Genomic DNA, 27,305 nt, shown 5'->3' on the forward strand with positions numbered 1-27,305 from the left:
CCTTGATGAGCCTGCTTCAAAGTAGGGACTGACTGTAAGAAATTACGTATTCACGTTTCATTTGCTTCCAATAACCACGCTCACCTTTAGATCTAATGGTAATAATACGCTCTCGACTGGAATGGTTCTGGAAGAAAACGCTGCCCTTCACTGTGCAGACTGCAGAGCGGAAAAGCAAAAACACTGGAATTCATTGGGCTTTGTTTTGTGGAGCATCTCAAGCGGCAGATTTTCCAATTTCAAGTTCATTCAAATTTCATCTCTGGCTCTTACATTATCGTGGAAATGCATTCTCTCATTTCCTGTTGTCTACAAATGTAAATGCCTATTTAAAAATGGGATTTGTTTCATAAAGCATATCAACTCACACATCTCAAAGCCTTTTGGAAAGCATGGTTGATGAAAATCCACATAACTTTAAAACCCTATAGATTTGAGGTTGAGAAAGATCTAGCCATTATTCTACATGATCTTCTCACTGAACTAATAGCATCTGTCTGGGAATCGGGAGAACCATTTTATGGTATGATATTTTTAAAAGAAGATTCCAAATCAGAAAAAATTTAGAATTCCAGGCTTGAGACATTCATATTTGATTCCAGGCTTGAGACATTCATATTTGTGGCATTGAAGCTAGTTTTCAGTACAGACTCAAGATGTGTGTATCTAAGTCTTTAAAAATCTGAAAAATTGGAAGCTCTTCAAGATCCCTTACCTTGTGTGCATCTTTAAGGCCAAACTGTAAAGAAAATCTTTCCTGCTTTGAAAGGACGCGCTCATGATTTCTCCAGGAGTCATCCTCAAAACAGTCTGGCAAAGCAAAGAGACTCACCCCATAACACACATGATTTGTGTTTATTAGACACCAGAACAAGTCAGGAAGAATTCCTCAGCTGTAGTAAAGACATAAAGCAGAAACTGCATGAACACGGGGCCACAGGAAGCAAGATACAGGAGAGCTGCGCACCCCCATAGCAGTACCCACACGTTGAGCTCGTCATTTACAAATCAAGCCAAACGCAAGTCACTGAGCAATCCATTTGTTAAAAGGGGAAGGGAGGGTATATTTTTTAAAGACCAAGTTCCATTTTTTTTTTTAAGGACTAAATACCACCTCCTTCCTTAGCCAGACTGGGGTATATTTGACTGAGTTTGTTCCAATCGCCTCTGCCAATTGTTTCAACCACAAGCCAATCACCTAAGGTTTCTAAACCCAAAGGCTACTAGACAGAGACAGAGGAAAAATGATACACTGAGCAGCACTGGAAATGTGTTTGCGTGTGTGTTTCGCATGCTTCTTAAAGTCCGTGCGGTTACACGGTTCAGTGAGGAGCATTTCTTACACGGTTTAACCGAGTCCATTTGGGGTGAAAGGCGTGATTTTACCTAATGACACCTCCCCCTCACAGTCCAGATCCCCGGCCGACTGGGCAGCAGGGTCACCATCTGGGGACGTCTGAGAGATCTGGGGCGTGCGATGGAAAGGGCTCTCCTCCTTGTCCAACTCTGCGTCCCCGGGGGTCACGGCGTTGGGGATCATGTGGATGTAGGTGGCGGCGATGTTCTTGTGGAAGGCCGTGTCCTCATTGTAGGAGATGACCTCATTGCTGATGTTCACTGTCTCCACTCGGGTGCGCGAGCAGAGCTGGCTGCACCCCAGCAGCTGGGTAAACATCTCCCGGAAGTCAGCATTGAAGGCGTAGATGATGGGGTTGAGCGAGGAGTTGGCCCAGCCGAACCAGACGAAGACGTCGAAGGTGGTCTCGCTGACGCACGGGAAGCCGGCGCGAGGGCCCTCAGGGCGTCCGCTGCAGAAAGGGACCATGCAGTTAAGGATGAAGAAGGGCAGCCAGGAGCACACGAAGACCCCCATGATCACCGACAGGGTCTTGAGGACCTTGGTCTCCTTCTTGATGGATGCCCGCAGGCTGGTGGGCGCACCGGCCACGCGGCGCCGGCAGCTCTGCGCATGCTCCGCCGCCCGCTCCAGGGAAGAAATCCTGCGGATCTGCACCTGGGCGATGCGGTAGATGCGCGTGTAGGTCACGATCATGATGGCCACCGGGATGTAGAAGCTGATGAGCGAGGAGGAGATTGCGTAAATTCGGTTCAGGCTGGAGTCACAGTTCTCGGCCATCACTTCCGGCTCTCCGGCTTCCTCCCAGGGCGTCCGGTTGGCCAGGTTGGATGGCGGGTCCACCCCGTCCCAGGAGCCTACCTTGTCCCTGTGCCAGTGGAGCTGGACTGGGATGAAGGAGATGAGAATGGACAAGGTCCAGGCCAGACCCACCATGACCAAGGCCACATGCTGGGTCATCTTGCGCTGGTAGCAAAAAGGCCTAGAAATAGCCCAGTAGCGATCCATGCTGATGACACACAGGTTCAGGATGGAGGCGGTGGAGCACATGATGTCAAAGGCCACCCAGACATCGCAGAAGGCCCCAAAGGGCCAGTAACCGGCCACCTCGGCGACCGCCTTCCAGGGCATGACCAGTAGCGCCACAAAGAGGTCAGACACGGCCAGAGACGCGATGAAAAGGTTGGTCATTCTGGCACGTAAGTGGCGGCTTCGCACGATGGCCGCGCACACCAGCACGTTGCCCACCAGGGTCCAGACGATGAGCAGCGTCAGGAGGCCGGCGGTGACCACCTGCGCGGGCCCCAGCGGCGCCGCCCCCTCGGAGCCCCCCTCGGCGCCTCCCGGAGCCAGCCGCAGGTGCCCGACCCGCACCCGGTGCGCGGTGCCGTTGCGCGCCGGCGGCAGCATGTCGGGCTGGGCGGCAGGGCCGGGCTGCGTGCGCTCCCAGCTTCAGCCCTGCGCCCCCCGGGCGGCCCCATCGGGCACCCACGCGGTGGCGCGTCGGGACCCGCGGCTAAGGGATCCCTGAGCCCCGAGGGGCGCTCACCGTGCGCGGCGCCAGGTCCCCGGGGCGCACGGGGTCCCCTTCCGGGTTGGTGGCTGCCTCGCGCCCCTCCAGGGCTGGCGCTAGGGACAGGAAGCGGCCGGGGCCCCGCGGGGCTGCACCCGGGAGCCCGCAGCGCGCCGGGAGGCGGCGGCGGCTGTGTCTGGTTGGGAGCCGGAGACGCAGAGCGAGCCACCCCCGAGGGGGCGGGGGCCGGGAGCGGCCAGCGCTGCCTCTGTCGCCCGCTGCTCCCAGGGCCGGCGCTCCCGCCCCCGCGCCTCCGCGCTCCCCTCTTTCCCGCGCCCCGCCCGCCGGAGTCTGGGGCGAACCCGCCGGTCCGAGAGGCGCCCCCAGTGCCAGACTCTCACCCCGCGGCGGCGAGAACGCGCCCCGGGAAGACGAAGAGGCGTCTGGTCCAGTCCTGGGGCCCCGGCCCTGGCCGCGTCTGGTCTGGGGAACAGGCCGGTGAGGTAGGGCTGGGGCGGCAGGGACGCACTGGCTTCCAGATCCGGAAGGAGCGTTTGTAGGGCAAACGCGGCGACTCTGGATTTCCCACAGACCCGAGTCCCAGGTGCGACTTTATTCCTGGCCGTGTGACCTTTAGCACGCTACTTAACTTCACTGGTCCTTGCTTTCCTCAGCCACGAATCGGGGTACTGATCCATACCCCTCCACCGTGGGTAAGGGTTCAGGGAAGCCATCTGGGGAAGGTGCTCAGAGGCGGTGTCCCACCCCACCCCCAGGGGCTCAACTAAGATGGGGGCTTCACCCGGCCTCTGGGAAAGTCCCCTCACCCCGCCCCAATCCTAGAGCCATCTGTCCTCGGGGGAGTAATTTGGGATGAACCCAGAAAGGCAGGAGGAAGGGGACCCCCGCAGCTGGGAGCCTCCCCCCTGCTGCACAGTCTTTCTCTTTTTAAACTTTAAAAAGCCTGGATTAATTTCTCAGTGCTTAACAGAAGAGGAAACCGAGGCTTGAATGGGTGACCCAAAGCCCAATATTTTAAAAGTAAAAAAAGGGAGGAAGAATGGTATAGAAAGACCCTGGGGACGGGCGGCAGTTTCCCAGGACCTCACTGCGCCTCCCCGGCGGACAGGTTCAGTTTAGGAACTACCAGGTGGCTGCTCCGCCAGCGTTTAAGCTCAGCTGAAGGTAACCGCAGAGAGAAGTGGAGGCGCCATCAGCGCGCTGCGCGGTTCCATCTGACACCTGCTGTGAGGTCCCTCATCCCCTCCCTGCTAGTCTCTGCACTCAGACCCGCTGGCCCCATTCACCCTGGGCCACTGCCATCCCGGAGCAACATCTCGGCGTCTCAGCTTCTCCAGCTCAGCCAGCTCAGCCTTAGACAGCCCTTGCCCCTCAAACTTTCTCCCCTCGCCCCGCTTTCTGCTGCTGGTGATGGCAAGACCATCTGTCCAGGTGCCTGCGCCCAGGAACGGAGAGTCATCCATACCAGCCCTCCCCATCTCCCAGGGGCTGGACCACTCCTCTCGGGGACTGTGTCTTCCCCAACCTGCCTTATGGCGACACCAGCCTAGGTTAGGGCACTCCATGTGCTGCTGTGACTACTCTGTCCGGCCTCCACTCAGTGGCAGGCAGGATGAGCTTTCTCAGACCTAACTGTGATCACGTCATTCCCCAGATGGACAACCCTCAGGAGCTCCTTGTGGCCCCTGATCCTTAGACAATGTAAGTTCTTTTAAGGCGTTTAATCATCTTGCCCTTGCTGACTGCTCCTACTTGTTACTCCTCTTCCTCCATATAGCCCGGATTCAAGCCGCTACCCCCCACCCCACCCCACACACACAGCACACACAGACACACACACACACTCATTTCCCTCATGGTCAGATGGTAGTTCCTCGCTCTGAAATGACCTCCATCCCATCTTGTCCTCCTGGGGGACACCAACTTAGGATGTCAGAAAAGAACTTGGGGTTTCAAGACAGGGGTTTGAATTTCAGTTCCTTATTCTTTTATTCAGCGAATATTTATTGAGCACCTATTTATGTCCCAAATGCTGGTTTATTCCCTGGAATTACAAGTGTATAAAAAATTAAATATTGCCCTTTTCCCCTTCCAGGTTAGTCTAGTACTAGAGATAGACTTTAACCCAAAAGTCACCCCCCCTCCAAAAAAAACGCATGTTTACAACTGTGCCAAGCGCTAGGAACGAAAGATGCACAGGTCATGAACGTGTACAACAGAGGACGCTGACCTAGACGAGGTACGCAGGGAGGGCTCCCAGCGGAGGTCCGTCCTTGGGTTGAAATCACCGTTACGTGGACAGAAGGGGAGACGGAGAGAAGGAAAGGCATGGCCAGCAGAAAGTGGCACTTACTAGCTGTGGGACCTCGAGCAACTGACTCGACATCTCTGAGCCCCAGTTTCCTCATCTTCGAAATGGGTGAACCATCGTAGTTTAAGAGGTAAGTGCGATGAGACCCACACAGCTCCCGCGCGAGTGGCTCTGAGCAGCGCCTCGCCCTCAGCTGCTCTCCGAGGAGGCTTCTGCCCTGGCTTTTGTGGTGGAGAGTCGGGAACTGGATGCGTTAGTGCACCCGAGAGGCTGGAGGCGGAAGGGCTGGTCGCCCGACGGAAGACCATGCATCTTCCTAATAAAGAGCAGAAGGAGAAAGGAGGGGAGGGAATAAACGCCTGGGGAGGCGGCGTGAGAGAAGCAGGATCTGTAGGGCAGTGGGTGGGAAGCTAAGGGGAGTTTTAGATCATGGCTTGTAAGCTGGGTGGCGCCTGAGCACCGGGGGACGCTGCGCCCTGGGCCCAGCCGCCTCTTCTGGGCTGAGTGGGCGTCCCGCGCTCCAGGAGCCCCGGGTCGGCTTGTGCTGCGGCAGCCGTGACACCACGTTGCTACCATTCGTTACTGTTCGTGGCCGTTTGCTCCTCTAGACAAAGAACTTCTCAAGTCAAGCAACTGTGTCATATAAGAGAAAAAGCGCCATCCTTGAGCCTCTGGATCCAGTCGTAACCCTGGTCGTTGCAGTGACGGAGCCAGTAAATCACCCTTTGCTAACGCGTGTCTGAGTTGGGTCTCAGTCGTCACCTGCAACTGAAAAAGCCCGGCCTAGAGCAAGGAACGACCCAGGTTCAGTGGTAGCGTGAGAACGGGGCTGGACCACCCGTCGGGGCGGGAAGCGCAGGGAAGGCTGCACAGAAGAGAGGCCCCTCCCAGCATTCCAGGCGGAGGGCCGGTCCTAACAGCAGGAACAGCACGTGCAAAGGCTCAGGGGCACGAAGGCGCAGGTGTGAAAGGGTAGGTCTTCAGCCCTCTGAGACGGTTCCCTCCGTTATCCGAAGTTTTCTCTCTCTCAATAAGACCTTATGCTCGCAAAGTAACGACACACAGCCCGACTGCTCGCACGGGTCTCTCCTGTGCTCCTGGGGTGGTGTGTCTGCTGGGGACAACGGTTCTGTGTAAGCAGTGGCTGCTCTTTCTCGCCCAGGCTCTTTCCCCACATCTTTCAGAAGAGCCGGGCAGAGAAAGCAACTGAAAATCAAAGACGCAGCCTCATCAGCGTGGACTCGAACCAACCAGACGGCTCATAGCTCCTTATCGCTTACCGTATCCCAGCTGGAGCCCCGCCTTCGGATGACAAAGAAGTGATCCTCTCACGTGCTCGGCTCCTGCAAAATTGTACCGAGAGGACTTGCCTAGAACGTTCTAGCACACGGGGATTTTTCCTCATCTGGTTGGCAAACATTTTTCTGTTTGAACTCATCGATCCAACTTTTTCCGAAGATGTGTTTTAAATTGGATTTGTTTCACTGAGACGAATGACTAAATCAATAGGACCGCAGCTGGGGTTTGCTGCTGCTGCTGCGGCTGCGGCTGCTCTCAAAGAATCCACCATGTTTTACACTAAAACAGGCTCGGTTCCTTGGCAACAGGATACACCTGAGCTCCCCAGGTTCCGGCCCTGCCAACGTGCTCAGCGTGGCTCAGCGGAGCCCAGGCAGAGAGGCTGACATGACCCATCAGCAGCATCCACCCCTGTCGCTGGAAAAGCCACCTCAAGCACACATCCACTAACGATGACCTGAGGCTTCTTCATACCCAAAGGTCAGTCCCTGGATCCCCACCCCCTCCCCAGCTCAGAAACACAGGAGGCTGAAAGCAGCCCTTTCGGGCAGCTTAAAATAGCTATCCTGGAAGTGAGCACATCCACGCGGACTAAAGGAAAATGGGCTTGCAAGTCAGACAGTCCTGGGTTCAAGTCCCTCCTCTCCAACTTACCAGCTCTGGCACCTGGAGTAGTTACTTAATCTCTCCGAGCTTCAGTTTCCTCGTCTTTAAAACAGTAACATTAATACTTACTGTGCAGAGATATCATGAATAAATGGCATGCTGTCCTTAGGAAATGATTAGTCTCTGTGCTAGTCAGGTTGTGTTACGTAATGTGGCATAACAGATAGCTCTTATACCTCAGTGGCTTAAAACAACAAACATTTATATATCACTAGTGATCTGTGATCAACTGGGAAAGCTTCGCCCTGAACTGGGGGTCCAGTTCAGTTTGCCCTTCGAGTCTTTCATTCCCAGGCCAGTGGCTTCCCTGGGCTTGCTCTTCTCGGGGTACAAGGCAGGAGCCGACAGGGCTGCCCCAACTATGCACATACTTGGAGCTTCTGGTGAGACTGAGCATATGTTAACTCAGCTCATGCACCCTGACCAAAGCAGGTCACGTAGACAAGCAAGAACTGTGCCCTGTCCCCAGCGAAGCTGCGGCAAGGTGGGGACACCCAAAAGAATTGTGAGCAAATGATATCATCCACACAGTCTGCAGTTAACGGAAGCCGTTACTGGTTCATTGTTCCAAAATGGCTTCGACAGTCAAGCTTTTCTATCATCCCCTCTGCCGCCCCCGACCCAGGTCCCCGTCGCCTGCATAGTGGTCCTGACGGATCGGTGTCTTGGTGTCTTCTCTCCTCTCCATGCGGCGTTCTGTCCCCAAGATGGTCCTCCTACAGACGCCATGCCCTCCGCCAGCTTAAACGCGCCCCACGATTCCTTGTGACCCACATGGGTGTTTATTAACACAACCAACAAAAATCGGCGTGTTAACTCTAGGCTTCTCAGCGTGGCCCTTGACGGTGTGGTGTGTAGGCGGGTGTGCCCATTCTCGCCACCTGTGCTCCTGGTGGCCCGCTGGTTCCGGCCGCGTCCCTTGCCGCCAGAGGCTTCCCCGGCCGATCCCACCCCACCCGCCACCGGTGTGGCTCCCAGCATGCCTAGTGCTTTCAGGTCTTGGGCCCTTGCTGTCCCTCTCCCCTCTGCCTAGAATGTCCTTCCCACTCTTCTCCGCCTTTCAAGCCCAGTGCCGATGGGCCACCTCGGCGGCTCTTCCTCAAGACGCCAAGGAGGCGGCCACCCTGTGCCTGGGCTCCCGCAGCGCACGGCACCCGCCTCTGTGACAGCTCTCAAGTCCACTGCAGTGTCGCGGTCTGCTCACTCGCTGTTTACTCACCATCCTCCCGCCTCCTGCAAGCTGCCCGAGGCGAAGTTGCCCCAGCCTCTTGGAATCAGCCTGGCCAGGAGGAGCCCGGTCGGTGTTTGTGGCACAGACCAAAGTATCATGGGAGAGGAGAGGGTGTCAAGATATCTGGGAATAAGTTCGTAGCGATGTGTTTCAATGGCTTGAAACGACACTGTTATCCTTCAGCTCCGGAGGCGAGAAGCCAAAAGTGAGCCTCACGGCACTGAGGTCAAGGTGCCAGTGGCGGCTCCGGAGCCGGGGAGCCGGTCCCTCACTCCTCTGGCTCCTGGCGGCTCCCAGCATTCCCGGGCTTATGGCCCACGTCGCTCCAGCCTCTGCCTCTGGGGTCACACTGCGTCCTCCTCTTCTGCAGTCCAATCTCCCTCTCGTAAGGACACTTGTGAGGACGCCGGGCCCACCATGACAATCCAAGACCGTCTCTCCGTCCCAAGGTCCCTGACTTCATTCCCTCTGCAAAGTCCCTTAACCGTCATGGTAACAGTCACGGGTTCTGGGATCAGGGATGTAACTTCGGGGGGCACCGTGTGTCCTTCCACAGGCCTTCCGAGCCGGGCTTCCTCCCACGAGCACACTGAGGCAAACCTCCCCTCATCTCTTTCGGCAAAAGTTTTCTATAAAGAGCCAGGTAGCAAATATTGTGGGCCTGATGGGCCATGTGTGGTCTCTGCAGCATATTCTCTTTTTAAATATAACCTTTCAAAAATGTAAAACCCAACACCTGGTCTAGAACTCGTCACCTACCAACCTCCTTACCAGTCTCCAGCAAAGGTGGAGTGGGCTTATTACACTTGGCTTAGACCAGTCACCCAAAACTGGCGTTCCAGAAACATCCGACAGAGACACATAGGCGGCTCTTTCTGCTGTCAGGCGGTCAGCCCTGTCTCCACTTCCTGCCCCAGCGGGGAGAAACCACTGGCGGCTGGTTCATCCCTATCTGAGTAGGAGAGCAGAACCCACCTGCAAGCCGCTGTGGAGATGCGTGCCACACTCCCATCACGGTCCACAGCAAGCAAACCAGAGCACCTCCCTCCCCGGTTCTTCTGAACTCTTCATTATCCACCAGGCTTAAGGCGCCCTCTGGTGCCTTAAAGGTGAAGGAGGGCTGGAGGTGTGGACTAGAAGCCGGCGGAGTTGTGACAGCCACATGGCACACGCTGCAGGAGTCCAGAGCTGTGGGCGGAGCCCAGTCGGGTACTTTGCTCCCATCCTCGCGTTTCTTACCTTCAAGGCTGCTGCCCGCCTACCACGTAGGGGACCTGGAAGTGCCGGTGAGGGTTCAGGAGGACGGACACCAGCGTCCCCTGCCGGCCGTGCTCTTCCACAGCAAGGCTTCGTACATTCAGGACGGAATAAATAACAAGCTGTTTTCTGGTCGTTTCTGCCCTGTTCTTCACCACTTTAAGTCACGTGTAGCATCTTATAACTGGGTGAAAAGTGAAATGCTCTGCGAGTTGATGGATTGTTCTAGACACACATCCTCAAGCAATTGTTTGATGGATATTTTTTATCAAATTGACTTTTTTTTAAAGATGATAATAGAGAAGAAAGACAATGAGATTTTAGAAAGGTGTGACTGCCCGAACATACAACATACTGGCTGTGTAGGTGTGGTCCGTTTGGGTGGAGTAGGGATGCTGACCACGCCAGGTCTACAAGGGGCTGGGACTCGAGGTGGAGACGGGTACTGGGGTGCTTTGCTACCTGCAGGGTCACGTAGTAAGGTCAGGCGGCAGGAGCACTTACTCCAACTGGAGTTCGTGACTGGCGTTTGCTGTGAAGGGACAAAGAGTCTCGTTTGACCCCCAAGCGTGGGCGACGAGGCAGACGCTGGTGGCGTTTGGTGCCAGAGTCTTGTGGAAAGGGCACTTGTTCACATGCACACCCAGGTGCCACATGGGCTAATTGTGACCCCAGGTGTCCAGCCTCTACCCTTCCACTCTGCCTCGCCGTGGCTATGGTACCCATGAGTCTCAGTCCTGGCTCGACGTGGGCCAGGGATGAGCGAGCTCAAGCTACCAAATGCACGGGCTCCTTCTGGAGAAGGTTGCTGCAGGGGAGTAAGATTTTCCTGATGATTCGAGCGCCCAGGACATCGGTCCCCACGGTGGAGAATGACGTGGGAAGGCAAGTTGACGTCCAGCTTCCTGATGAGCATGGTCCTGGGCCTCCCTCCAGCCCAGGGGGAGCTGAGAGGGCTGGGAGGGCGGGACTCCTAACAGCTCCCTAGGTGAGTCTCACGCACACTGACATGTGAGAATCGATGCCATGGGGACCCTAAAATAGTTAAGGAGCATGCTGGTGTAGTAAGATAAAAAAAAAAAGCAAGTTACTCGCAAGCTCAGTATATATAAAAACAATCCATCTGTGTGAGTGTGCTAACGGGCACCTCAGGTACCAGAAATTAACAGCAATTACCTCTAGATCACAATTTCTCAGTGTCAGCACTATTAACATTCAGAGGCTGGCAACCCTTTGCGGAGAGGGCAGTCCAGCGCATTGTGAGTATTTAGCAGCATCCCAGGCCTCTGCCCACTGAAGAAGGCCAGTAACACCCCCTAATTGTGACAATCGAAATGTCTGCACTTTCCCATATGTCCCCTAGGGGACAAGATCCCCCTAGTTTGAAAACCGCCACCCTAGATGTAAGGTATGATAGATGTTTTACTTTTAGTCTATCTACCCTTTAAAAAAAAAATTCTAAAACAAAGTATTTGGGTCATGTAAAAATATCAGTGTTTCTTAAAGTCCTATTGCTTGTGCCGTCAAAAAAAAAACACACAGATGGAAAGATACTCACATTAGTATTTATAGTAAGATGAAAAGATACATTAGTATTTATAGTAAGTAAACTAATCATAATTTTAAAATAATTATGGGAAAACATATACAAAAGCCTCTCAAATATCAGTATTCCTTAAGAGGCTTTAAAATATTTATAAACTTTGGAATAGGTATTCTGATTTTAAGTATATATCTAAAAGAAGCAATTTTAGATATAGGAAATGCTTTACAAATATGGTTGATTTTTACAGAGTCAATTATAAAAAACAAAAAGTTATGAACACTAAACCCAATAATAGGAAACTAATTACGGCCCATTCGCTTGGTAGACTGTAATACAGTATTAAATGATATTTAGAAAGAATTTATAACAATGTAGGGGGAAGGTTTATGCTAGATTGTTAAGTGGGGAGAAAAATGGATACAAACTTGAAGATGTCTCACCAGCACTGGCAAATATAACAATAATTACAATGAAAAGAATCCTATGAATCCATAGGGCTAAAAAAATATATCAAGATATTCAAAAGTGATTGAACAATGGCATACTCAGTGATTATGTTCTTTCTACTCTTCTGAAATGTCCATATTTTCTATATAAAAAAAAAGCATGTGTGTATTTATAGTGAGAGATAGAAAAGAGTAAAATATAGATTTTTTAAAGTTCAAAATGATCACAAAATGAAAATACGCCAAAATTTCCAGTAAGAAATATGTCTTTATATCAATCTATACACAAATTTCTATCAAAAGGATAAAAATGACTGTTCAAAAATTAAATACAGTTAGAAAGTACAATGTAAACTAAACATGATCGTACCTATATCATGAGCTCTGGGGAAGGTAAAATTTAAGGGTGATTATACTACATAGCGGGTCAATAAAAGTTGTATGCAGTAACATGATAAATGGCAAACAGAAAATGATTTGTAAGAAAAAACAAGCTGGATAAACATTTCTCCCATCCTGGGATCGCATTCTTCTGAATCAGAGGATCTCACGTGGAAGGAGACAAAATAACCTGGGTGTGATTGGAATTAACTAACCAAAGACAGATTTCAGCCACCTCCTTGATTTGATCCAACTTGTTTACATTCATGCAGAGTGATGGGCAATCCAGCCCACAGGAAACCATCATGGCAGACAACGGGCAGACTTTCTCGGCAGACCTCACAATTGTAAAAGTCAATATTTGCCAAACCTGGCCATTCCCAGGTGGCTCCGGTGAATTCTCTTGTCCGCTCATGCCTGTCTTTCATGTAGACATAGATTATATCTTACAATAGACCTCAAAGAGGGAGGCAGCTGCGTGCATTCGGTAGAAAATAGAAAATGGCATGGCCAGGTTGACCGCAATTATCCAGGGTTCAAAGCCAAAGACAATTTCCTCCAACCCGTTGTCATACTCGGGGCGGCAGCCGAAGGCGGGAGGGATCCACAGCTGCAAGAGAAGAGAGACGGACGGTCCATGCTGCCTCCGGGGAGGCCTCACACAAACCCTAGGGGCCCACCTGGACACAGGGAGACTGAGTCACACCTGTCGCAGTGATAAGCGGTCTCTACACCATTTCTGACCCCCGTGGAGCCCATCAGAGCCACTGAGCCCACCTGACCCTGCCCTCCCTCCGCCCTGCTCCTGGAGGAACGCTTTTCAAACCCGTCTGACCCCCTCCAGCTCTGCAGCCCCCACCTTGGTCGAGCCCTCAGCTTCCCCCGCACGAACTGCTGCAGTGCCCCCCAAAGATCACCCCACTCCGGTGGGTGCCCTCATCCCACCCCCCACAGGCTACAGGAGAGATCTGCATGAAGCACACATAGGACTTTGTCACTCCTCTGATTGTCACTCACCAGTGGCTCCAGTCGCCTTCAGGAGAAAGTCCAAATTCCCTCAGTGATAGGGCACCCATCCATGTCTCCATGTCCCTTGTCACGCCCTTTCCTCCAGCCTCCCCGGGCTGTGCACAACCCCCAAATATGCTCTTCTCTCCCAAGTCTTCTTTGCTCCTGCCTCTTCCTCTGTCGGGGGCTCCATGTCTTCCCTCTGATAAATCCTACCTTCCTGCAAGTCCTGAGACACCACGTCCTCCAGGAAGCCCTCCTTGATCTAACTAGTCTTCAGGAACTCCCTCCGTGTTCCTACAGCCCCAGTTTTTACCTACTGTAATTTACCTTCATTAATCCTCAGTGTCCTCATCTGTAAGGTGGAAATACTAACACCTGTCTCGGAGGACTCAGTTGAGAATCAAAAGGCGACTAAGTTTGCAAAACCTAAGGCAACAACCTTTTGTTTCTGTTGCCCCTGGAACGTACACATCGGTCCGTCCCTCTCAGTTTCTTGTCCCGGCTCCTCCGCCTCCACTTCCTCCCATCTCAGCAGCATCTTCCTCCCACTCACTCAATCCAAACCCCAAGCATCATCTCGTTTTCCCTCTGATCCTCATCACCATCCACCTGCTGCCCCATCCATCGCAAGTCTTGACGACTGCGCCTCCAAAATGACATCCTCAGTCACCACGTCTCTCCAACCCCATCCGTCCAGGCCACCACCTTCGCCCAGACCCTTGCAGTAGCCTCCTGACTGGTCTCCCTGTGTACCTCTTGCCCCTACAACCTATTTGCCACTCGGCTGCGAGATTAATTTCTTTTATATAAATACGATTATGTCTTTTCCCTAGTTAAACCTCCAAAGTCTTCACGGCATACTTAAAATAAAATCTACCCCCTACGTGGGATTATAAAGCCCTCTTTTTGGCAAATCTTTTACTGCCCCCCAAACCCTCTCTCCGGATTGTCCCCCACCACCCGGCCCCAGTCACGTGGCCTGTCTTTCTCTTCCTTGAATGAGAGGCTCACGCCCGCCCGAGGTTTGGCACTGGCCGTTCTCTCCTCCCGGGGCCCGCGTGGCCAGCTCCTCCCTGCCGTTCGGCTCTCGGCTCGAATGCCACCACCTGAGAGAGGCCCTCTGGCCAATCTAGGCCTCGTGATCTGGGATGGCCACCTCAGCCCTGTCTCGCTCAGCCTCCTTCCTTACGTCTCTGCAGAGCGCGTGTCACTAAAAGGCGTTTTTTCCTGTTTGATTGTTTATGGCCAGTCCTGCCCTCTGGTGTGTGAGCCCCATAGGAGGTCATGCTGCCCGCCATGGCTCCCAGCTGTGCCTGGCCCTCGGCAGGCGCTGAGCGGATAAGTCTCAGGAAGAGAGGGAGGGAAGATGAGAAGAAAGGGAGGAGAGGCGATTGAGCCTCTTTCCTGAAACCAGATCCTTCTACCTACTGCTAAGTTGGCTGTAATACTTTGTCACTCATCCCACTGAGAGGTGGGTCTGTGTTCCCTTCCCTTGAATCTGGGTGGACTCTGTCACTGCTCGATCGACCCATAAAACACGTCAGAACTGGTGCCGTGCAATCTCCGCCGACAGGCCTTAAGAGACTGGCACTTCCAATCTCCCGGAAGGTTGGCTCTGAGGCCCTGAGACCGCCACGCTGGATAATCGACACGTAGATGCCACGGCCAAGAGTCCCAGGTGAGTCCGGCCTTTCAGCTGGCCCCACCCAGACCTTGGCCCCTCCATCTCTGCCCACCTGCCAGCTTCAGTCAACACTGTGAGGAACAGAACTGCCCAGCCAACCCCAGCCAGAACTTCTGACCCACGAGGTCGTAAGACACAATCGATCAGTTGTTGTTTTGGTCATACATCTGGGGTCGTGTGTTACACCCCACAACAGAAAACGTGATCATCTGCCTGTTGGCTGTGTCTACTCGGATGTCACAGAGGCAGCTTGGTGCTTGGACGTCCGGCACTAAACTGTCTTCCTTCCACTCTGAGCCCGGCCCCAAGCCTGTGCCCCCTCGGAGTCCCCCACCTCCAGATATAGCGTCAACATCTACCTAGGAATTCCAGTCAGAACCTGGAAACTGTTCCCGACGTCTCTCTCCCTTCACACGCGCCAGCGCGGATGAACCAGCGGGATATCATGCGAAGTAGACAAAGGGACAAATCCTGTACCATCCATCGACCTGAGCTACGTAAGAGAACGGTCGGCCTCATAAAGGGTGTGAAAGGGAGGCCGGTGGCTGGAGAAGCTGGGGTGGGTGGAGTTGTTTAATGGATGCAGAATTTCAGCTTCGCAAGGTAAAAAAGTTTCGCAGGTGGATGGTGGTGATCATCGCTCTGTTTCGTGAATGGACTTGACATGACTGAAATAGTGCATTTAAAGTGGTAAAATGATCGATTTTGTGTTTTTTTACCACACTTAAAAATTAAACCACCAAAACAAGTACCATGAATCAGATCCTATCAGTCCCATTGGAAGACCCTCCGATGGCATTTAGGATGAAGCCAGACCCGGCACAGGAAAGAGTGTTCTCTGAACTTGCTGGAAAGAGATGCGTTCATACCTCCGGGTGTGTAGAAAACAAAACGCGTTAGGGGAAGCTCCAGATCTAAGTCTGACATGAGAACCTGAGCTGACACGCCCCTCTGTCACTAGAAGCCTCGAAGTGCGCCCCGCGGTCGTTACCAAGGGCTCACTCTCTCGCTTGCCTGTTTAACATCCGTGTCCGTGGCTGTGCTCACGGGTCCCGGCACAGTTCCTGGCACACAGCAGGTGCTCGATAAATGTCTGTGAGCTGCAAGAAGAGGGCGCGCCTGGAGCCAAACTCTTGCAGGTGTCTCTGCCCTTCAGAGCGCCTCATAATTGTCTGCCCACCTGCATGGGGACCGAGGCCCATCCAGGTGACCTAGAGCAGGAATCATATTTGATTGGCAGACACGTGGTTGTTTTGGCCTCTGATGGCTCCTCCCCATTTTGTGGCATGAGGGTAATTTCAAAAGTTGCGGCCCCTGGTCATGTACCAGCTGACATTACGGGGAGGAAGGTCAAAGGCCAGTGAGCTGATGGGGAAGCGGAGCAGCCCTGATCATCTGAGGAGGCTGGGGGCAGAGCTGACCGTGAAGATGGCAGGGTCCGAGGCCTGGACGTCCCCAGCTTCCTCCTCGTTACCAAGCCCCGCCCCCTCCCGCGTTCTCTAGAACAGATCTCGACACACACACGCTTCTCATTCCTTTCTCTCTCCATCTCCAGCACCGCTGCCTCCGTCCAGGTCCCCAGCATTTCTTACGCGGGCAGGGCAGTCACCGGGTTCTGCTCCCGCTCCCTGCCTTCAGCCTTACCTCTCCGTCCTGCTGCATGCCGCTGCCGAGGGCAGCGTTCCAGACACAAAACAGACAGCCCTCTGTCGCCCTCGACAAAAAAGACCGCCCTTGGCCAGGCTTACGAGGCTCTGCTCAAGTCGGATCCTCTAACCGGACCCGTCCTACATCCCGCTCTGCCGCTCTGTTTCACGCGTGCAGAATTCATGCTGAACTCCGTGGTGCTCCCAACATAGGCTGTGGGGTCGTTTGCCTCTGTGTCTTTGCACATTGTGTGCCCTCTGCCCCAAAACGCTTTTTCTTGCTATGGCCACCTGGTAACCTCCCAACCATTCCTGAGGCTGAGGCAGATGATATTGAGTGACTGATCGTACCCCTTCTTCTGCCTTGCTACCTTCCAGCTACGGGTGGCCACGTGAAGGACACTCCCTAGCACCGGTCCTTTCCCCCTCCTCTTTCCTGTCTCGACACCAGACGTGATGTCTGGTGCTGCTGCAGCCATCTTACGACCATGTGGCAACAAGCACCCTGGCAAGCATAGTCGCGTGGAAAGGCGAACAGTCCCTGTTCCAAATGCACCTTGCGCACACCCTGCCCACGGTCTCATATTTTCCTTTCTGCGACCTCTCTGAGAAAAGAGATCGAGTCTTCTCACCTTTAGTCTTTAGTTCCCACAGCCCCAGCCCCCAGCCCCTGGCGCACAGCAGGATACTCAGTAAGTGGATCTGTAGAGAATAGAACCTACCTGCCAGCCTCATTTTTTAAGTTTACACTTAAATTATTTTGATTACGAGCTGCCTCCATGCCTTATTTGAAAAAGGCAAGGAAAACAGATTAGCTGGTTTAAAAAAATAAACAAATAACTCGATGTAGATTACCGAAATATTGCAGAGGAACAAAAAGGCTGCGATATTCCTCAAGACTCTTCTCTTGGCATCGCCCTGCAAGAAATGGGGGTGGCCGGCGGGGCGCGGGGCCCCTTCCCCGGTGCCCTCCTCTTTGCCGCCGCCTTCTCGCAGACACATACTTCCACGGCTCGCAGGTGGCACCTCGCTGCCCCGGGAAGCCACACCCCCGGCCGAGGCTCCGCTCTTCAGGCAGGAAGCAGCGAGGGGGGTGGCACCGCCATTGCAGACCGTGACCACCCGCAGGGTTCTGATGTCCTCCGAGAGCTCGGGCTCCTGGTGAATGGACTCGATGATGAAGAGGTTCTGGATGTACTTCTCGGCGATCACCAGGACGGAGTAGGGCAGGTTGTACCAGGTGTACGCGGGGCGGGACTCGGCACAGAGTATGGCCAGGATGGAGCCCCAGGAGAGGAACCAGGAGCCGGAGGCCGTGCCCACCAGGAGGTCCGCGTCCAGCTTGCGGGCCGGGTTTTTGGATTCGTCTAGTGATTGCTCGTCAAGCCTGTAGATCAGGGTTCCCATCAGCCCCGCAGCCCCCATGAGCACCAGCAAGGCGATGGCGTACAGGTAGAACATGGTGAGCGCCGACTCGCTCCTGGATTTGGAGCGTCCGATCTGAATCAGGTACACCACCACGACCCCAATCGTGGCGGCCAGCACGGTCAGGCCCAGGGCCGAGCCCACCGTGACCCCGTGAAACTTGAACTGTATCTTCTGGTGCTGAGGACTGTCCATTTGGCGTCCAATATTTTTCCACAGGACATAGAGCATCGTGGAGGCCAGGATCTGGTATTCAATGTTGAAAGGGTAGAGGTAGTAGATCCCGTGAGAGATGGCAGAGCAGAGTGTCGGGGGCGTGCAGTTACACGACGGTGTGTGGTCGTCGAGCTCTGGGGGAGGGGGAGGCGGATCACACGGGAGGGTGATTAGCACGTTCATTGGGAAATGGGAAAGCACACAAATATTTTCACTGCGGATTCACGCTTGGGTTTTCCCATTGAATTAAAAGCTTGTTATGTTTAATATCATAGTTAAACTGATAGCCGGGACTATCCCCCAATAAGTATTAAATACACAAATCATATTTATCCATACATTGGAATATTATGCAGCCATTATAAATAGTATGGCAGAAGTTTACTTAGCAACACATAAAGATGTTCACAAGATATCGAATGAGAGGCTTGCCAAAGAAGCCAGAGCATGACTCTATTTTTATAATTTATAGATGTACAGATGATAGACAGATAGATAAACATAGAAAAGACTAGAAAGACACAAACGAAAATGTTTACAGTGGTTATCTCTGAGTAGAAAAATGGCAAGTGATTTTTCTTTTCTTTTTTTCGGTAAAAGAAATTGTTATAGTGTCCCTTTGTCCCAGCTTTGTTGAAATGTCATTGACATGTAACACTGTGTAAGTTTATGGTGCACAATGTGCTATTTTCCTCCAGATTTCATTTCCCTGTATTTTCAAAACTTTCAATGTGAATATGATTTACATGTGTAATTTTAAAAAATTATTTTTAAAAAATAACTCTGTGAGGGAAAATGCCCTTTCTCATTAGCAAAGATTTTCCTCTCGAGACTATCCAAGGCTAACAAGTGTGACATGACACAGGCGCCCTCAGACACCAGTGGCGGGACGGCAAGTTGCCACCGCCTGGAAGATGCTGGCAAAGGTATAAAGAAACGTTTCATAATAGAAGGGGAAATGTGAGTAAATAATGAAGTATGCAACAAAAGCTTTAAAGATGATATACAGTCTTTAATCTATAATTCCAATCTATTCTAAGGGCTAAATCAAAAAATATAATCAAAGCATTAGGTAAAATTGTGTGTGTGTGTGTGTGTGAGAGAAAGAGAGAGAGAGAGAGAGATGGTGGGGAGAGGGAGGGAAGGAGAGAGAGAAACACCTCAGTGTGGAATAGAACAGGATAGAACAAGATAGAGTGAGTGGAATTAAACACAATAGAAATTTGAGAGTGTCCTCAATATATTATGATTATTATTTCATGATATATGTGTACACAAATACAGGTATATGTGCGTTTGGGTTGCAATGGAAAGTTTGTTTCTTAGTTGTAGTCAAAAGTAAAGATTAAATATATACAGTAGGATCTCAAGTATAAATAAGTAGCAAACTACAAAGAAATAACCAAATGTTAACAGCATTTAATTGCATTTCTAGGTAGGTATTATTGTGGATTTTTTTTTTTACACTTTGTCATTGTTTTAATTTATAAATATACTATTTATAAAGTCAGATGGACAGGCTTCGTGTTGGCATTAAGTACCCTCACTTTCACAGAAGACTGCAATTTTCAATTCATAAAGAGGTCCCCCACCACTTGTAACCCAATACTGTACTATGCAAGGGACAGGGGAAGAGTCAGATTAACAGAGTCAGATTAAGAGAGCTGATGGAATCCTTTTTTAAAAAATTAGTCTTATCCTCTCTTTCACAGAGGTCCCTGGAGCCAGATAGCTAGGCTTCAGATCCTGACTCAATCATGACTCGCTGTGTGACTTTGGCTAGTTACTTAACTTCTCTGTGCTTCAACGGCTTCATTCGTATGATGCGGTCCAAGGCGCCCACCTCAGCATGCTGGGACAAGAATGAAATGAACCAGGTCCGGCGCCTGGGACCGCGCCGGGCACTCAGCAAGTGCTTAACAAAACTCTGTGTTCGTTATTGTTGTCATTGCTGCCCCTGTTATTACTAGCAACGAGAAAAATGAAGCCCGAAGAGAGAGAAGGGCCCAAGAGTGGACTGTTGGCTGGGAATGGTGCAGAAATACGGTGTGCGCCCCAGGTTTCATCATCCGCACCCCGCCGGTGAGGCGACGGGGGCCCTCTGCGACCGGCCTGGGTCATACGGCTGGCATAGCTGTGTGGTACGGTAGAGCTGGAGGGGCTCTTTGAAAGTACATGGTACAGGTCCCCTGGCTTCACAAATGGGAAAAGGGAGGCTCGGAGAGGCCGAAGGTCACACAGCTCGTACGCGATGGGAACAAGGCCCGAACCCAAGACATCGGATTCCCAGTACGTAGCCCTTCTCCCTGCTTCGCATCCCTGCCAGCCTCAGTGTTCGAGTGTAGAAGCGAGAGGTCACCAACGCTAAAGGACTTGGGAAGAAACCAGAAATATTAGCACTACAGGAAAACAAGGAAGAATAAAGGCAGGCCAGAATTATGAGCAAAGTAGAGTTAAATGAAGACTTCGAATGAACTAAAACCAATTAAGCACAACCCACCATTAGATGTCTGTGGATTTCTAAAAGCTCTATTTTTAGTGGAAAGAACTCGTAATAAAGGCTTAATTAAACCCCCCGACAGAAACAACCGCCAATCTGCCATAGTTGTAAACAAAGACATTTATTTCCATTCTGAAGTGGACCGTGAGAAGTGGTGACCCAAATGATGACCCTTGGGTCTGACCAGCGTCTGAGTCACTGAAGACCTTTAATTATGCTCAGCACAGCTACTTACGGGGCCAGCACGAGAGACTCATGAGGTTTTGCAAGATTCTCAACAGTGACAGAGGATTGTCTGGCCAGTGCTAAGTTGGATGGACCCTAGAGTTCTCTGGAAACTGCCTTCATCTCCGAGCTTCCTGGTCCCTGCAGGTTCCCAAGACGTCCCAGCGTGGCCCAGGGCGGCCGTCACCACTCACCTATCGTTATGTTCCCAAAGCCCAGAGTCATGAGCCGTTCCTTGTGCTCGTTCAGTTGGTGCTTTGACTCATTCAGGACGCCGTTGGTCCACAGAAGCAGGTTGGTGAACACAGAGTGGATCACCCCAAATCTGAAAAAAACACAAGGACTCAGTTCTTGAGCAGCCCTGGGAAGCTCCGAGCCCCACAGGGTGAGACAGGAGACATTAGTGCGCACACACACACACACACACACACACACACACACACGCCTCCTTCTTAGCCATGATTCTGGTGTTATCTGGCAGAGCTCAGGCTCCGGGTGGGTCCCCAGTCTGGCTGGGAACACAGTTCCATGGGAACTATCAAAACCACCGCGTTGGCATTCTGTCTTAATCTTGAACCTGCTAGTACTCGACTCTTCGCCTATGGAACAAAAAGAAACTGGGTTTGGGGAGCAGGTACATAGGGATGGAAATTTTCTAAAAGCAGGAACCAAGCCTACCATAGGTTAAATTCTTTCTTCTAGAAGGGAAGAGGCGAGAACAATAGAGGAAAGACGGAAGGGCTCCATTGGAAATCTGGAGAGCTGGGTATGCCCATACTGTTGGTTGGCCAATTCATTATCCACCTCCTCTGCCTTGGCACTTACCTCTAAAGACACTGCAACCAGCCAGAAACTTGCTGTCTGGCCTCCCTTGCAGCTAGGCATGGCCACCGTGGCCGGCGCAGTGTGAGGTAAAGTCTACGGGCACTACCGAAAAGCTTTTGCTCTCTTGACAGAAGAGGTAAGAATAAGAAAAGCCACTGACTGTCCCTCTCCCCTTTCGTTCCAGCCTTGAATGTAGACGTGAAGGCTGGAGTGTGGCAGCTATCTTGTGACCATGAAGCAACCCGCATGAGATGAAGAATTAAACCACTGAGATGGCAGAGTGGTTCTGTGACAACATTGTTGAGCTGCTGGAGTCTGGGATGGGTTCAGAAATTAGGTCATGGTCACAAATTGAGTAAGGAGCTACGGTGGGGTGTGAAGAGTGACTGAGTAGCAGGGCCGTTCTAGTCTGACCCCAGGGTCCTGCCCCTGCCTCCACGCCGCCTCCTAAGGACAAAGGGTGAAGTGGAAGGTGCACACTGGACTCTGGGGAACAGAGAAGAGATATGTAGGGGACGTGGTTCCAACAGAGTCACAAAACCTCCCGTCTCCCCCGCCTGCCGGTTTGAGATGTATTCACATCGGTGCCTTCCGGGGTGCTTCCCAATGGGCCTTGCATGGAGCAGGTGCAGCGAATGCTGGTGATTTGAGAGGCATTTCCCCGAAACTCGTGTGTAGCTATCACGCCTCGGGCGGAGAGCAGAGGCCCAGAGGAAGCGTGCCCCCTCCCCGTCTAGCGCACTTGTCCGCGAACGATCCGTAGGGAAAATGGTGTGAGTGGGACCTCGACCCTGACCTTGCCTCTTCTCTGAGTTCCGACCCCCGCTGACCCCACTGGGGCTCCCACGAGCGATTGCTGGCATCGTCCTGCTTTCTTTGGCAGCTGCATAACATCCGGGCACCGCTGGAAAAAATAACAGCCTCCCAGGGGCGTCTGAGTCAGGTGTTTGCCCATCTGCTGGCCCCTCACTTGCCCGGTTGCTATAGATCATGCCAGTCTCCCCCAGGGCCTCCGGGAGGCATTGTATAGAGCCTCCGACAAATGCAGACAATGCCGTTTGCCTCGGGCTGGCTGGCTTTTCTTCTACGTATAATGCACACAGCTCTTCTTTCTTCTCTTTTCTCCCCAGTCCAAATGGCGGTTGTCCAAGCCCAGGCCCACTGAACAGAGGAGGGGACACGATGCCTTGTGAGCCGCCCCCCACCCCTGCCAGCTGGTAGCCTCCTGTTGGTCTGACCTGGAAATGGTCCTACAAACTCGGGGCAGATGTCATTCCCTCGTGCCAGGCTGCCTTTCGCATTCTCAGATCCAATAACCCCAGACCACAATAAAGAGAAGGTTTCCGTGAGCCACTTCTAACCTCGAAGGCTGTTGCCAGCCTTGCTTTCAAAACCAGTGTTCCGCTAAACCTCGCCCTTGGGGAAAAGAAAAGGACTTGAAGCAGTAAGAGGAATTCTCGGATCAGGAGGAAATCCTGATACGGACTATGAGCCTGGGATGCTGGGATACTGGCTCAAAAGACCAGAAGAAAGCATAAGTCCGGGGCCGGCGAGTCCCTGAGACTTCAGGGCCTGGCAGGAGATGCCGATGGGGAGAGCAGGCCAGGGCTGGCATCAGGGGATGGTGGGGACTGCAGCCAACCGAGGGGACAGCCCCTATCTGACGGGCACGACGCCGACTCAGCTCCATCTCTCTGTCGCCTTGCCCACTGGGGATTGCCAGGTCTTCTGGATGTCTAGACAAGTTTAAATCTAAAATCTAAAGGTGGCGAGTAACTCAAAAATGTTTAACGCTTGGCCCTACAGGTGAAACAGGATAAATCAGGCTACACGCGTGGCTGGATCAAGCACTCGCTGTCCAGTTCAGGAAAGAGGCCCAGACACAGGGAGAGACTCGCTTTCCATCGCTTAGTAAGCAAGGCCAAGACAGGACTGTGTGCCAGCCCGCCGGGTCGCCTCAGCGAAATTGTCCTGGTGGCAAATGTCTGCATGCAGCACTGTCCAAGGACAGACGACGCGAGACACGGATGTGAGCCACGTGTCTAACTGACATTTTCTCGTAGCCTGACCTTGGCCTTATGCTTCAGTTCTCTGAGGCTTGGTTTCCTCCTTTGCTGAATGGGATCACAGTCATGCCTATTGTCCGTGACAGACGGGACTCTTGTGAAAGGGACCTCACGTGTCCCACAGGTAAAAAGGACGTGCTTCATAAATGAGAAAGTTCCTTCTATCCGGCCAAGAGTTCCCTGGGGACAGACAAGCTGCTCCACATACACCTGCCGAGAACATGTCGCCCTTTTCCCCAACAATTCTACTTCTAGGAATTTAACCCGAGCAAATAATCAGCAGCGTTCAGAGAGATTTTTGACTGAAGATGTTCGTCCAGTACTATTTATAATAACAGCCGAGCATTCAGAAAGGTTAATGTCCAACAAGAGGTGTTACGGGCTGGATCGTGTCCCCTTAAAATGTGTATGCTGAAGCCCCACCCCCCAGCATGACCGTATTTGGAGATAAGGCCTTTAAGGAGGTTATTAGGGTTAAATAAGGTCATGGTGTAGGGCCTCGACTCAACAGGACTGGTGCCTTATAAGAAGAAACTCCAGAGATCTCTCTCTCTCTCTCTCTCTCTCTCTCTCTCTCTCTCTCTCTCTCTCTCTCCTCCTCCTCCTCCTCCTTCCTCCTCCCTCCCTCCCCTCTCTCCTCTCTCTCTCTCTCTCTCTCAACTCCCCTTACCTGGAGGAAAAGCCATGTGAGGACATAGTAACAAGTAGGCAGCCTTCTGCAGGCCAGGAAGAGAAGACTCACCAGGAGCCAGCAATGCTGGTTTCTCTCGTTCTGGAGGCTCCAAGTCCAAGACCAAGGCGCCCCCGGGCCGGTTCCCTATGAGAGCTCTATTCCCGGCTGGCAGACGGCCGCCTTCTGTGTCCTCACAGGGCCTTCCTCTGGGCGCACAGAGAGAGCGCGCTCTGGCCTCCCTCTTCTCCTGAGGACACTCGTTCCATCATGGGGACCCCACCCTCGTGACCTCATCGAAACCTAGCTCCCTCCGAAGGCACCCCCCACCTCCAAATGCCATAACTTTGGGAGTCATATGAACCTGGTGGGGGTGGGGGGAGAGACGCAAACGTTCTGTCTATAACAGTGGCATTGCGGCGATTTTAAATTCTACTGTATCCTGACAAGTTTTATTAGGGAAAAAATATATAGTTTTTTAAATTATTAAATTTATTGGAGTGACATTCGTTAATAAAATTATATAGGTTTCAAGCGTACAATTCAGTAATACGTCCTATGTATGTTGCACTGTGTGTTCACCACCCAAGTTTAAATCTCCTTCCGTCCCCATATATTTGACCCCCTTGCCCCTAATCTACCTCCACTCCTGTCTGGTCACCATTAAACTGTTGTTCATGTCCATGAGTCTGTTTGTCTTGTTCATTTGTTGCTTTCAGTTTTATATTTTAAAGAATAGCTATGAAGTAGATGAAGCACAAACCACGCCTCAGAACAGAAATTCCAAGTGTCCTCAAGCTGCGAGCAGAGCCAGTCTGCCGAGGGCAGGAAGGGCAGGTGACACGCACATCCTCCTCACCCCCCAGCACGTGAAATGGGACAAATCAGGACAAAATCCCAGGCCCGCCATCTGCACTCTGGCGACCTGGGGCGAGTCCCCTCACCTGCCAGAACCTGCTGCTGTTACCATAGTTACCCTCACTGAGCCGCAGGCGGAGTAAATGTGAGGATGGGCGTGGAAGTCTTTGTCCTGCTCTAAGGGGTCATTAAAGCTGTCTTTGCTGAGTCCTTGGAGCCTGGACCTCAACTGTCCCTGATTTGTCCATTCGCCCCCTCCCCTGGAGGCCGGAGCCTTGGCACTGGCTTCTGGCCACTCCCTCCCTCGTTCCCTCCCTCGTCCTTCCCCAGCAGGAGCAGCGGCTTTCTGTGCTAAGTCTGAAGTTAAAGGTCACTGTCAAGGCCACTGCTTGGGGCTGCGCAGGGGATAATCCAGGTTGTCAGCGCACATCTCTAGGATGCCACACACATGCCTGGGACATCTCTCCCATGCTCACTGCTCATCCCCAGCAGTGCCTGGCAACAAGCCCTGCACACAGTAGGACCTCAGCAGATGCCCAACGACTTGTCGACACCACTCCGTTTTGCATAACGAGGTTGGTGAAAGTTATTTCTATTTCAATCATCTATTAACAGTGCTCTTTCCGGTGGTCATACATAAAATCCATCTTTTAAATATCCGTTGTCATTTTAAACCGTACACGAAACAGAGTTTTCTCATCCTCACTGACAGTTTCTATGACGAGGGATCTTTCTATAAAGCAAATACTGATCCCTTGATTCATCTGTACGTATGCACAGAGGGCTTCCTTACATAGTAATGATGCCTTGCACTGAGGTAATCCACCCCATTACCCTGTGGTTTCTTCCCCTCGATTGTCACCATCACCTTGAGAGAGAGGTGGACAGAGATAATAACAGACCCAACACCTACCGAGCATTACTTGCGTGTGCTCGCAAGCTCTACGTCATTTACTTCCTTCCGTCCTCAGAGGCTGGCTATGCTATTATCCCCATTTTACAGATGAGGAAAACTGAGGGTCATGAAGGGGAAATGTCTAAGACTGCGGAGTTGAAACGCAAACCCACGCCCTCCTACTTCCAGTGCTGTCCCCGGGAAGAGGCCGAAGGCGCAGAGCCTGCTCCGGCCACGAGTGAGGCTCTGCTTGTCAGGATGCAGCAGAGAGTCCGTCTCAGGCTTAGAACCCAAGCAGGATGGCGAGTTTTGTTTGTAACCAGACACCAAGTTCAACATGTAAAGCAATGACTTTTTTTACCTTTCCAGTGTTTTGAAAGACTGGATGACATCCTTTGCATGGCCCCAAAGAAAATATGCCTAGACGGAAATAAAGGAAAAAAAGAGAGACTCATCAGTGGGAAAGGATCATAATATTTGCACACTTCGCCATCTCTAAAACTTAAGGAAAAGGTGTGGGAAAGGTGGGGACGACGGTGACCGCCCACCCGAAGAACGGCAGGTCGCCGTCCTCATTTCCGGTGGCAGCGCCATTCCTGGCGGGGACGGTGCTCAGGGATCGTGGCAGTAAGAATCAGAGTGAGGCCTCCAGGGTCAGGTGCAAACGGGCCCTGACGACTGAGGATGCCTGCGCGGGACGGGGTTCGAGGAGCGGCAGCCACCTCACGATGACCCTGCTGACCTGTTTATATGACCCGCTGAACAGTCCCTACGCCGCGGGCCGGAAGCCAAACGCCGAGCGCTTTAAATGAAGAGCAGAATTGATTCGGCGGCTCATTTCGCTCTATGACGTCGGCTGCCTGCCCCGGCCATGCAGTCACTGGGAGGCTGCAGCGGAAGAGCTGGGCTTGGGGAGGCCTCCAGCCACCTGGGCCCCATCCCGGCTCGCCTGGCCTCGGACATATTAGGGAAACTGCTTTCTGCTTCTGTTTTCCCATCTGTGAAATGGGGACGATGACAGAACCGACCTTGGAGGGTGTGATAAGCAACTAAATAAGATAATCTGTGTCAACTACTTAGAGCAGTGCCTGGAGCAGGGACATGTTCTGTAAACTGTCACCTTACTCACTTGTTGACATTCATGGAGCACCTGCTATGTACCCGGCATTATCTGAGCTCCTAAAACATTCTGGCCCTTATTTTAGACACAGACACATACTGAGCACCTACTAGGTGCCAAACATTGGTGGGCACTT

The 27,305-nt window shown here is 52.3% G+C and overlaps 2 protein-coding genes across 2 annotated transcripts in view; both read right to left on the minus strand.

Annotated features, from left to right (window-relative positions):
• Positions 1-1,087: 1,087 nt before the first annotated feature.
• On the minus strand, positions 1,088-2,767 carry DRD5 (dopamine receptor D5). Its single transcript, XM_039838047.1, has one exon. The coding sequence runs from the start codon at positions 2,765-2,767 to the stop codon at positions 1,349-1,351; it is 1,419 nt and encodes a 472-aa protein (XP_039693981.1). The 3' UTR covers positions 1,088-1,348.
• Positions 2,768-12,321: 9,554 nt separating this feature from the next.
• OTOP1 (otopetrin 1) overlaps positions 12,322-27,305 on the minus strand; it is a 31,861-nt gene continuing 16,877 nt past the window's right edge. Inside the window, exons 4-6 of the mRNA XM_039838048.1 lie at positions 20,930-21,060; positions 17,225-18,144; positions 12,322-12,638 (exon numbers count right to left, since the gene is read on the minus strand). Of these exons, the coding sequence (XP_039693982.1) occupies positions 12,468-12,638; positions 17,225-18,144; positions 20,930-21,060 (1,222 nt within the window). The 3' untranslated portion in view covers positions 12,322-12,467. The remainder of the gene's footprint in view (positions 12,639-17,224; positions 18,145-20,929; positions 21,061-27,305) is intronic.

The sequence above is a fragment of the Pteropus medius genome, unplaced genomic scaffold, assembly GCF_902729225.1.
Source record: "Pteropus medius unplaced genomic scaffold, Ma_sr-lr_union100, whole genome shotgun sequence".
Taxonomy (NCBI): domain Eukaryota; kingdom Metazoa; phylum Chordata; class Mammalia; order Chiroptera; family Pteropodidae; genus Pteropus; species Pteropus medius.